Source organism: Antedon mediterranea, chromosome 6, assembly GCF_964355755.1.
Source record: "Antedon mediterranea chromosome 6, ecAntMedi1.1, whole genome shotgun sequence".
Lineage (NCBI taxonomy): Eukaryota > Metazoa > Echinodermata > Crinoidea > Comatulida > Antedonidae > Antedon > Antedon mediterranea.
In genome coordinates, this window is record NC_092675.1 from 19,163,092 (window position 1) to 19,176,336 (window position 13,245).

General features: G+C 34.4%; 1 protein-coding gene across 1 annotated transcript; it reads left to right on the top strand.

Annotated features, from left to right (window-relative positions):
* The first annotated feature begins 594 nt into the window (after positions 1–594).
* On the top strand, positions 595–12,721 carry LOC140051535 (dnaJ homolog subfamily B member 12-like). Its single transcript, XM_072096781.1, has 9 exons — positions 595–752; positions 2,562–2,754; positions 5,602–5,747; positions 6,132–6,272; positions 6,532–6,656; positions 7,391–7,500; positions 7,796–7,850; positions 8,388–8,496; positions 9,304–12,721. Exons 1-9 carry the CDS (start codon positions 626–628, stop codon positions 9,420–9,422), a joined length of 1,125 nt encoding a protein of 374 aa, XP_071952882.1. The 5' UTR covers positions 595–625; the 3' UTR covers positions 9,423–12,721.
* Positions 12,722–13,245: the final 524 nt, after the last annotated feature.

Sequence of the window (13,245 nt, forward strand, 5' to 3'; positions counted from 1 at the left end):
AAGCAAAGTATAGGCCTATAGTAATCTGCTCTGTTACGTATAAAAAATGGAAGTAAAAGATTAACATGTTATTAAAATTGAGCAAAGATTTTCTTGATGTTGATTAAACTGATTTTTCTTAAAAAAAGGATTTGCACATTTCCCTTTCCGGCACATTTAACGTCAAAACTATCGTTTTTACATAGGCCTAACGGCGTGATGTTTTACAAGTGAAATAGATGTTTACAGATTTGCACATTTGAGGGTACCATGTGTGCATAAATGGTGTGTTTGCACATTTAAGGGCAAAATGTTTGCACAAATTTGACTTTTTGCACATCTCACGACAACAGACTCTTTCTAAAATCAACTCCATGGTGAACCCCGAATTAGTTCAAATAATATTATGGTAACGGGGTTTGTACGCTACTTTACATTATTATTATAGAGACACGACAGAACAAACTCTGCTTATAAATGCACCAATAACTTGAGAAGAGAATAACATGATGACAGAGCTGGTGATTAAGAAATGTAAAATATTAGAAGGACTTTTTTTGTGTACAATACAAATGACAAATTGCGCATGCGCTAAAAAATCTTGAGGGCGTGATTCTTTATTCCGTCATCGTATTATAAAATCAACATGAATAAGGAGCAAAGTGAAATTTGCTTACAAAGGTCTAAAAATTATATAAAAGAGGGGGATTATGAAAGGGCTAGAAAATTTCTTCTTAAAGCAGAAAAGCTTTATGAATCAGATGAAGCAAAACGTGAGTATTTATCTGTTTTTGTAATGAAATGAAACATCAGTTTTCTAAGCCTTACTTGCGTCTAACAAACGACAGTACTGCTCGTCAGGCTTGTCTGCCCGCATCGTTGAGGTTTGGGTATGCCGATGGAGTTGGCTTAGGCCTAGGTCCGACCTAGGTAGAATCATAGGAAGTGACTACTTTATGCTTGATTTTTGTTTTATTTTTCTAAACTTAAACCAAATAAATTTATTTAAATCACTGATACTAAATACTATTATAGGCCTAAGTACTACTTTCTAGTCTCACAGTACAGGTTTTTTATATCGCCGTGGTTAGGATTCCGGCACCGGAACCCAACTGCCCAGCGTTAGGGAATCCGACACGCTATTGCGCATGCCCAGAGCGAGGTAATCGGCGACTCTATACTATACCAATTCTTTGACTATACAGCGATGGATCATTTCATAGCTGCGCCACACACGGCGAACTAGCCTAGATGCCTACTAATAATGCGGGATCCACTAATCTAGGCCTACCAGTTAGACGTGACCAGTGGGCCTATTTATTTTGTAATTAAAAAGTGGTTGCTGCATTCTTATATAAACTTCATATCATTATGAATTATATAATTACATGACTAGTTTTATGGTTTTTCATAACGCATTTAATATACTGTACATAACATGCAATATTCACAAGTTGATTTGTTGACGGCAGCCACCGCGTGGATGTGAAAAAACTGTTCGGGAATTCGGGGTCGTAACGTTAAAAACAGCATTACGATTCTTAGATAGATACTGATTCTTATTAATATCATTATAATTATTTTAACGCGTGGCGTAGTCGTATTTTAATTATTAATTCATGTATGGCATAGGCCAAGTTTCATCCATCTCTCGCTCGCGCAACGACTCGACTATCTAGGCTACAGTAAATCCCTATAACACTCCGACTCTCGGTGGTGTGGTGTGTGGCACTATTAGTGCAAGCTATAATTCACTTCCCAGAGCTCTGGGCATGCGCAATATCGTGTCGGATTCCCTAACGGTGGGCAGTTGAGTTCCGGTGCCGGAATCCTAACCACGCGCTTTTTATATCGCCGTTGCTAAAGATACGGTACCGTATCCATGCTTTTAAAAACTAAAGATACGGTAATTATAGAGGGCGCTTCCGTTTGGTAAAAGTACGGTAAAATTGCATTCCTAAAACTCGTACCTAAATATAAAACTCCTTCCTAAATATAAAACTCCTTCCTAAATATTAAACTCCTTCCTAAATATTAAAAACCTAACCCTCTAAATAATCTCTCTTAAATTAAAAACTAAAAAAAAAAAAAAAAAAAAGACGTCAAGAAGAGTATCGAACCCCCAACCCCTTAAGCCAAAGCCTCATCACATGCCCACTAGGCTACACAGCTGGCTTGCAGAAAACCAATGCAATAACCTATTTGATTAACATCCACATTACATAGCGCCCTCTATAATTACCGTACCTTTAGTTTTTAAAAGTATGGATACGGTACCGTATCTTTAGACATAACGTTTTTCATATTAAATAAATGTAAATAAAAAAATATTTTTTAGTGGTCAATCAAGTCATAAATAGATTTTAAAATTTATAATCTACTACATTATTAATATTATTATCACTTAACTTAAGTAATGTATATTACTGTATTATAATCAAATGAAATAGACTTCATTATTTACCAGCAATAAAAAAATCTTACAAAAATATGTAACCCGACCCACGCCATGGGTGGCTAGTTTTCTATCGATTTGGGAAACAATAGTAATCACTTATATTATGTAATTGTTACTTTCACAGAATTATTGGTTGATCTTGATGATTTAATAAATAAAGCCAAAGAAGAAACACCAAATGGATGGACACAGACAGAAGAAGAAGAAACAGATGCAAACCACACACAAGAAGAAGCACAAAGTACGACTAGGCAAAGACAGAGAATGTTTTCAGGGGAGAAGACGTATACAAAGGAGCAGACAGAAGGTGTAAATAGGTATGAGCTCCACATGGGTGGGGGACACCGACGCTATACAAGTTTTCATTTATTATTTACCTCCGCCAAAGAGGTATATGTAATCGGTAGCGTGTGTTTGTTACTTGGCCAAATTGAAAATTGGCCAAGTATGTTGATCTGTTTGGTTTGTGTGTTTGTTTGTTTGTTTGTTTGTCATCACTCTAGCGCTCACAGTTTTGATTCGAATAACTCCAAATTACTACCAAACATGTCACCTGGGGCAAGGAAGACACCGCCCAATTTTGGTTAAAATCCGTACCACGGTTCCAATTCTGGGCCACTTTTAAAAATTATTTTCAGACCTGCTAGTGTTAAAAGATAGGACAGAATTATAAAAAGCCGTTGGGCAGTCTTAAATTAACAAGTACTTAAATTGCATTTTCTCGGGAAGTACTTGTCCAAAAAACTTCATTTTTGTACAAGAGGCAAGTGTTATAATTTGTGATTTGTAATTTTAAAACTAAATTAGATTTAATATAGAGGTTTTTTGATGCGAGTAGTTTACAAAACCTATTTCTCTTCAAATTCACCAGTGTGTTTTTCGCGTTGCTGTTCTATTGTTCGGTTTGTGTGTGTGTTTGTCATCGCTCTATCGCTCACAATGGTAAATACACAGAGGAATCTTTCTTCAAATGTTAGTCAGTTGTGTATGGCTCGGTGGTCTGTGCTGGTGTCTACAGCATTTAAGTTACCGAGATCGAGTCTCACCTTGGGAAATGAAACGAAATCAGATTTTTTTTTTATTGGTTGTTCAAGTATATTTATTCGTATATAAATTAGGCCTATACGGCTGATTTATAATTAAATCTAGAGAAATTATGTCTCTATTTTCATGTTACATGGGAGGTTTATGACATATACTGAACTTTGATCGGGTTAAAATCGGTCAAGGTCAAGTTTGTTTAGGAGGCCAATTTTGATTTGGCCAAGTATCGCGCTATGCGCGAAGGCTAGTTTGTCTGTTTGTTTGTTTGTTTGTTTGTCATCACTCTAGCGCTCACAGTTTTGATTCGAATGACTCCAAATTACTACCATACATGTCACCTGGTGCAAGGACGACACTGCCCAATTTTGGTTAAAATCTGGACCACGGTCCCAATTTTGGACCACTTTTAAAAATTATTTTCAGACCTGCTAGTGTTAAAAGATAGGACAGAATTATCAAAATCCGGTGAGCAGTCTTAAATTAACAAGTAAACTGAAATTACATTTTCTCGAGAACTACTTGTCCAAAAAACTTCATTTTTGTACAAGAGGCAAGTGTTATAATTTGTGATTTGTAATTTTAAAACATAATTAGATTTAATGTACAGGTTTTTTGATGCGAGTAGTTTTAAAAACCTATTTCTTTTCAAATTCACCCGTGTGTTTTTCGCGTTGGTGTTCTATTGTTAGCCGACTGAAGCTATTGTTCGTTGAAAGGCTGGTTACATAACCTGTACACCAAACTCATGTACATGATAGTAATGAAATTAGCCTAAATCACACAGCATAAGACACACACTTTTGGTGCAAATTTGGGTCAATGTCAGGAGGCCAATTTTGATTTGGCCAAGTATCGCGCTATGCGCGAAGGCTAGTTTGTTTGTTTGTTTGTTAGCAGGATTACTCAAAAAGTAATCACAAGATCTGTACCAAAATGAATAGACAGATAGATATGTGGTCAAGGACCATTCCATTAAATTTTGGGACCATTTGGGACCACAGTCCCAATTCTGGACCACTTTTTAGTATACTTTTTCAGACCTGCTAGTGTTAAAAGATAGGACAGAATTTTTCAAAAGCCGGCGAGCAGTCTTAAAGTAACAAGTGAACTGAAATTGCATTTTCTCGAGAACTACTTGTCCAAAAAACTTCATTTTTTAACAAGAGGCAAGAGTTATAATTTGTGATTTGTAATTTTAAAACATAATTTGATTTAATGTGCACGTTTTTTTATACCAGTAGTTTAAAAAACCTATTTCTTTTCAAATTCACTCGTTTGATTTTCGCGTTGCTGTTCTATTGTTAGTCAACTGAAGCTATTGTTAATTGAAAGGCTTCTTACATAACCATTACACCAAACTCACATACACATGCTTGTAATGAAATAAGCCTAAATCACAAACAGCATTAAGACTAAAAATATATATATATATTTTTTTACCGGAGATATCTTATGTAGGAGAATTTTACAGTAGGCGGAGCCTAGGTATGCACTCTCGGAGTGGCTTTCTAGTTATTATTATGATTGATAGAACCACCACTTCATCACTAACATAAAATGTTATAGAAATATGCGCTATAAAAGTATATAGGTTAACGATTACATTTACTTGAAATAGATAAATGGAATGAGTGGTGAGCTTAATATTTGGTTCCATTTCTGAATAAGAACAAACAATTTAGATGATTAGTATGCTTACGGACTTACAAAAAAAAAGTTTCAAGATGATGATTGTGATGATGATAATTTAAAGCATAAAGGCCAATTTACAAAGACGAGCGGTAACGGTAAGCGGAAAACCGCGTAGCTTGTCCGTAGAATCTGTATCTGTATCCTAGGCGAAAACTGCTTGTCTGCTCCGCGTTGTGTGTAAATGGTCATAAGAAATAACATTGATTCTATATTTGTGTTACCGTTACCGCTTGTCTGTGTAAATTGGCCTTAAATGGAAATGAAAGCTAGTGGACAAAACATAAAAGAGCTAGGCCTACTACTGTAGTTTGCAAAGTAACTTGATAACAACTTATTACTGTAGGATAATAAGGCTTTAATGATAATCAAATAAAATAAAAGTACTTTGGAGCTATGATAGTACTAATACTAATTTTGTTTTTTTATAGAATTAAAAAATGTAGTAATTTTTATGAAATACTTGGTGTTGCACAAGATGCAGAAGAAATGGAAATTAAAAAAGCATATAGAAAGTTAGCATTAAAGTTTCACCCGGATAAGAACTATGCACCTGGTGCTGATGAGGCATTTAAAGGTAATTATACTGCCATTTCAGAATCTGGTGTAGGTCTGAAATTGAGAGATTTTTTTAGATGAATCAATTGTAGTTGGTCAACTTTCTTCCTTTTTATGGAGGTGGAGTGAGGAGTGTAAACTTATGCTTGTGTAATTATGTCTATATCATTATCAGCACGGTACTAAACTGACATAATGTACAATTTACTGGATCACTGAAAAAAATCAATTTCAACATGCGTGGTGATTTATAGTAGTGTGGTCTAGTTTACAACTGTATGGTTGTTTAATCCTTTACTCTTAGTCAGGAAACATTAACAATTATATATATAACAGTATAAGGGAAACTGTACGTACAGTAATTGGTATGGTACTGCAGTAAAACTGGATTTTCTTTCTTTAGTGATTGGAAAAGCATTTGCTGTACTCCGTGATCCAGAAAAACGGAAAAAATATGACTTATATGGAGAAGAAACGCAAAACGTTTCCCGGAGGACACGTCATAGTCACAATGGGTTTTACTATGATTCAAGGGGTTTTGATGGTAAGTTTAAAATCTGTATATCAGGCTAAGTATACTGTACAATGACACTAATTTAAACTTAAATGCAGTGTCCCCTTACTGGAGTGGTAAAACATTTGTTACTCCCTTACAGGAATGTGTCCCCTTAATAGGGGTTGATCATAGTTGCCACTCATTGGTTTTCCGGAAAAGTATCCCTTTAAATAGGGATTTACCCATTAAAAGAGGCATCATTGTTTTACAAAATATTTATATAAGTTATTAATTATTTGATTTTCAGAGGACTTTTCACCTGATGATCTATTTAATATGTTTTTTGGCGGAGGATTTCCAAATGGTAACGTACGTGTATATTCTAATGGTCGACACTATGAAAGGCATACAAGGAGAACAGGTCATTCAGATGTAAGTCCTCAATAATACGGCTATATTTATGGGTCATTTGCTGAAAACCAGAGTTAAGAAAGTTTATAGGTCAAATTGTATTGAATTGATCAAAATTAATTGATTGTTATTATTTACCTTTCCACGTATTTGTGTATGTGTATATTTTAATGGTCGACACTACTGTATGAGAGACATACAAGAAAAGTAGTTCATTCAGAAGTCCTGAATAATAAAACTATGTATGGGCTCATTTGCTGAAAACCAGAGTTAAGAAAGTTCACTTATATATAGGTCAAATGGTATTGAATTGATCAAAATTAATTGATTGTTTTTTACCTTTCCATGTATTTGTGTATGTGTATATCTAATGGTCGACACTACTGTATGAGAGACATACAAGGAAAGTAGTTCATTCAGATGTAATTCCTGAATAATACAACTATATGTATGGGCTCATTTGCTGAAAACCAGAGTTAAGAAAGTTCACTTATATATAGGTCAAATGGTATTGAATTGATCAAAATTAATTGATTGTTATTTACCTTTCCATGTATTTGTGTATGTGTATATCTAATGGTCGACACTACTGTATACAAGGAAAGTAGTTCATTCAGATGTAATTCCTGAATAATACAACTATATGTATGGGCTCATTTGCTGAAAACCAGAGTTAAGAAAGTTCACTTATATATAGGTCAAATGGTATTGAATTGATAAAAATTATTATTTACCTTTCCATGTATTTGTTTCAGACACAGTATGGTGTTCTTACACAAGTTTTGCCCATTTTGGTGTTAGTGTTAATGTCTCTGTTGTCTGCAAATTTTCTCAATGACAGTCCATACAGTTTAACAAGACATGGGTAAGTAATGCTAATAATAATTTGATATTTTAGAAGGTTATTAACAACCACACTGTAGTGTATATTGAATGTATTTTCATTTTCTAATTTATGGCCACCAAGCTCAAATAACGACACTATGCAAAATGTAGTAATAACTAATTAATGTACATTTTAAACTATTTTAAAGCTATTTTTTCCCCATCCAGAAAAAAAATAGTATATGGGCAATTAAAGTATAATAGTTACCTAGCCTAGACGTTAAAAATAATATAATGTTAAAATTGTTAAATTTTACTTGTACTTTTTTTCACAGTCCATACTCAGTGAGGCGTAAAACTGCTGACATTGAAGTAACTTATTATGTTAAGGTAAACAATATTTTTATTGAATTTTATTTGACACGTTTCAATATTGTTATGGAACGAAGTACCAATGTTATATTCAAATTAAGTAACCTTGATTAATAAAGAAAAGAATATTTAATTGTAAATCTTCAATAGTCAGATTATATTTTTGATTTGTGACTATTGTGCAATTATGTAATTCCAAAGACAATAGTATGTATCCTGCCAAATGCTATTCTTATTGGCAGAGTACAGTATGCTAAAGATTTTCCTGTTTTCAACTGCTCAACAACAAACAATTTGTAATTGATTGTAGCCTTGATTTCATTAATGAAATATGTGGTTAATTTTTTGAAAATAAATTTAAGATCAAGTTAGTGATATAAATAACAAAGAACATAGTATAATTTTTGTTTTTGTGCAACGAAAAAACCAGGTTAATTCCTGCATAAAGTTTAAAAAAACTATAGTAAATGTTTGTATGGACACCCTTTGCCTAGAATTCAGTTGGGAAACAAACATCATTTATAGTGAAGAAATTGGTCAATTTCTATTTTTTAGGAGGATTTTTCTAAAACATACTCAGGGCGTATTCATCATGTTGAGAGGTCCGTTGAAGAACACTTTCTGCAGAATCTACGGACTGCGTGTATACGAGAAAAGTCTCACAGTATGTGTACATTTGCTTACATTTGCCAATTGTTTATGCAATTTTCTAGTTGAGAACCAACCTGGTCCACTACTTGCCTTGATATATTTCTAGCCTTGTGTTACCTACTGAAAACTCTACCAGGTTAATAACCTGGTCAATAACCAGGTCCACCACTTGCCTTGATAGATTCCTAGTCTTGTGTTACCTAGTGAAAACTCTACCAGGTTAATAACCTGGTCAATAACCTGGTCCACCACTTGCCTTGATATATTTCTAGTCTTGTGTTACCTAGTGAAAACTCTACCAGGTTAATAACCTGGTCAATAACCTGGTCCACCACTTGCCTTGATAGATTCCTAGTCTTGTGTTACCTAGTGAAAACTCTACCAGGTTAATAACCTGGTCAATAACCTGGTCCACCACTTGCCTTGATATATTTCTAGTCTTGTGTTACCTAGTGAAAACTCTACCAGGTTAATAACCTGGTCAATAACCTGGTCCACCACTTGCCTTGATAGATTCCTAGTCTTGTGTCACCTAGTGAAAACCACACCAGGTCCACCATTTTTCATGATTTATTTCTATGAAAGACAGGGATCGACCAGTACACCGAACTAGCCTCTTCTCTTTTTTTAAAATGCACTGGGTTCTTTAAGGCGAAAAATGTACACTAGACTGTACCTCTTTCTAAAAAGAATTTTTCTACCTCCAGAACAATGGTAGAGGAGAAGGTTTTTAATTTATACATAGCGCCCCTGACTTGACCACAACATGTTTTTGAGAACTGCCTAATGTATTGTGATAATTTATGTTTTGTTTTTCCAGGGGAAGGATTAATGTCAAAAGCCAGATATTTCGGAGATAGGAAACTTTATGAGCAAGCACAAAGTAAGACAACACCAAGCTGCACAAAGTTCAACAGCTATATGGAAAATAATAGATAATACACTATCGTTGAATATTATCTTTTATTGCATTTAAAATCTTGTTTCTATTAATTGTTGTACATGCATTTGGGGATAAGGTTAACTTGCTCCTTAAGATTATTTGTCCTGCGGTTTGAATTATGTTGTGCCTAGGATTATCTAATTATGCAATATGACAAGTGTTGTCAAAAAGATGGCACATACATTATACTCCACTTCCTCAAAATTTATGAATACAAATGTTTAAACAAGGATATGTAATAATATTTGTTTCCCACTAGAGACGTAACAACGTTGTAATGTAAGGTTGACCAATCACAAACGATGGATTATTCGTATTGTTTCTTGTCATTGGTCAACTTGCTTGCGTTGTGTCTAGGTCCTTGCCTTGTGGGGACCACGCTTACGCAAATTTAAACTTAGAACCTCTTTTGGGACACCCCTGTTTAGTGGACACTTTCCTATGACACGAACAGGCAATCTATGTTGTCTTTGGCTATGTTTCAACACTACTGCCAACACCTATTCAGGGGAGACTTGGTTGGGTCCAGCGGGTATCCTCTTAATAGCGTTTCTACTGTAATTCAGTTATTGATGTCAACTTATTTCTCCATATGCGTTACCACATGCATTTGTTTATTGTATATCTGATAAATAAGAGTAGTTATATGATATGTCTTACTGATAATTATATATTACCTATATTAATTAATATTATTTATTTGAATCTTTAATTTCAAGAGATGAGATACTCTCTAAGTCTAATACCCTTTTCACATCTCCAAAAATTGTTACAACTTGAAACAAGTTGTAATCGGGTTTGATCTCCTGACTTATTACATGTTTTCATACACGCATACATGAATCTTGTGAAATCTTGGGAAGAAAAAATAGTTGCACGCTATTTAATTGCTGTGATTGGTCAGTTAATACCAGAGCAATACACGCGCACGCAGCAAGAACTCAGAACATCTTGGAACAAAAACACAGGCCTCTTGTTGGTGTGTTTTTCGAAGAAAAAAAATTTGTGAAATCTCAGGAGATTTTCCCAAAAAATTGTTTTCACACTGTGCAAACATGGTTACAAGTGTTGTTACATTTTGTGAGTATTCGATATCAAATGACGTATTGAACTACATTCATTCATATTTTGCAATATATTTATTCTGTTTAACCCATTGACCCCTAAGTTTATTTTGCTCCCCTGGGACCCAAAAAGCATATGTCATATAATTAACCCTAACTTTTTTTCTAAACACAGACATTAAAAAAATTAAAAAACAAAAATAATGCAAAGGACATTTTATTTCCAAATATGTTATCAAATTTGTGTTACAACTTATTTTGGCGGAGTATGGATTATGCAAATTTTAGAAATATTTTAGGAAAATTATTAAAAATTTGTAATTTATCTTTGACTACCAAATGCACAAAAATTAATAAATATTTCATAATAAAACTCATCTCTTCATCAGAACCTATTTCTTCTCTTCAAAATAAGACCAAACTTGACCATTATGAATGACCGGTTTCGAAATTATGAAGAAATTAGTAGACTGACTCATCCGACGATGACCATATGGGGCCTAGGCCTATCGGGAGCCGCCCCGAGAGCGTCCTCGCCGCTGTTTGTTCACCGGGAATGTTAAAAAAAACATCCCGAAAGCGACTTGGAATTCGCGATTCCCACGCGCACCGGCATCCCTCGGGAGCTTAGTCCGCTGTTTTAGACGTGTAGCTTGCAGAAAATTTGACGAAAATGCGTCGAAAACTTATGAAATTAAAACAAGTTTGGTATCAAAATGTTTGTCAAAAGTTATGCTTCAATAAACTGACCTTTGCGCAGAGTTTGAACAAATATTTCATGCCCATAATGCATCTGACATGTCAGGGTTCATATTACAATCAAAGGTAAACAATATGGCGCGGCCCTTGTGAGGACATCTTCACGACTTTTCTCCGGTAGAAAAATCACATTTTTACATGGAAATATGACGATTTAGACACTGTAACTGATACATAATCTTTATTTATTATACATTTATTGTATACAAGCTTCAAAATAGTGATTATTAGAAATAAAGATGGATTTTAGACGATTTTACGTTGTATGTCTAGGCCTAGATTCATTCAACGCGCCTGTCGCGTTTCGAACAGCGTGCTTCGAAAAACGGTTATATTTTCGAATTTTATTTTCAAACTAACTTCAACAATTGTTTTTATATATTTAGAAGCATATTTTTTAAAAAAAAGTTGTGAGTATTTTGTATAATTTGTTGTTACGATTCATGCACAGCAAACTGCGCATGTAAATTCGATTTACTTTTTTTTTGTTGAAAATTTGTTTACAATGACCTTGACTTTTAACCTTTTGAGCGCTTTAAGCGCTTATCGTGGTGAATCGGTTATAGACCAGTCGGATCTGGAGGCAGGTGTCACTTTTCTGCAGAATTTTCCAAACCAACTTTTTCTAGTGCATTTTTTGACGTAGATTACGAATCTGGTTGTTGATCGGACTAACGTGGGGGCTTTTTAAAGATATAAACGTTTAAAATCTTGATTTTTGAGAGCCGAAATTAATCAAAATAAAACAAATTTAGACAATAGAGGGCGCACTTTCTACATAATTATGAGTAAATTGGATTAAAAAAGACTTCGTTGCTGTTAATTTTATTCACGTAAATGTGAAAATAATTTATAAATCTGATCGGTTTTATATGCTGAAATTGTTTTAGTAATACACTGTGTAGTATAAAGTTAGTTAGAACTTTTCATTTTCGCGTTTTCAGTGATCAAAAATGATATTGTCTAGGCCCGAATATGAATGCTTCCAGCGTACGACGTATGTAAACAAAGGACGTTTAAACCGCGATGACCGCATATAAAGTTCGCTCAAGTGAATAGTGGGGCTTTTACTAGCCTAGCGTATTGTGACCGTATGCATGAAACATCTTTCTCTAGCTTATCTTGCATGCAGCGCTAGCTTTACATAAACATGTGTACTACTGTTTTTAAATTTTTTCCCCCGATTTTTAGGTGGTGTAAGGGCCTAGAACTTATATTATTATTACTGACAGGCTTCTAGAGTAGGCTACTACTACTAGGCCTAGTACTGGTGTAGTAACTAGCTGGCATAATAATAGCGTAGGTGTAGATGTATTATGGTGTCGTGTGTGTAGTCTTTACAGCTAAAACATTTATTTTTGTATACATAAATCTAATAAATGCTGTGTACTACTACCCGTATATTCAGCTGATTATAACAATACATCCAGCAACCCTATCAACCAACGATTTCTCACAGGTGACATCATTGTTCAGGTGGAAACATTGTGAAAATACTACAACGATATTGAATGTATTATTTATTACGAAAGCTGCATCTAGCATGAACATAATATTTCCTCTCTGACTGAGATCATGTTTTAAACAATAAAAGAAAATAAGGTTGCCCTAAAGAACTAGCTGTAGAAAATCACATAAAACAATGTTTCTCTGTCCCTGAACCAACATAATTCCAATAAACATGGCTATATCATACCAAATGTATTCTACAAAATAAACAGCCAGCATCATATAATAATTATGGTTTAAAATGTCAAAGACCAACTGATAAATGTGGAATTTGCGTGTATGGTGGTTTGATTCCATAATAGTAATACTGTATTTTGATGATGAACTATTGCATTTTCTATGTATATGTACAGGCGCGTAGCCAGAGGGGTTTTTATGGTTCGGGCGAACCCCCATTCCCGACATGCCCAATACCTCACCCTCATCTCTGAAAATCCTCCAAATACGTGCCCCACACAGTACAAAAGGTTAATTTGAAAAATTCGTT

Bases quoted from the DNA above. Each gene is read 5' to 3' on its own strand.
- LOC140051535 (XM_072096781.1), top strand. From the start codon at position 626: ATGAATAAGGAGCAAAGTGAAATTTGCTTACAAAGGTCTAAAAATTAT. The intron at 5,748-6,131 runs GTAATTATACTG...TTCTTTCTTTAG, and splicing joins TGCTGATGAGGCATTTAAAG to TGATTGGAAAAGCATTTGCT. The intron at 7,501-7,795 runs GTAAGTAATGCT...TTTTTTTCACAG, and splicing joins TACAGTTTAACAAGACATGG to TCCATACTCAGTGAGGCGTA.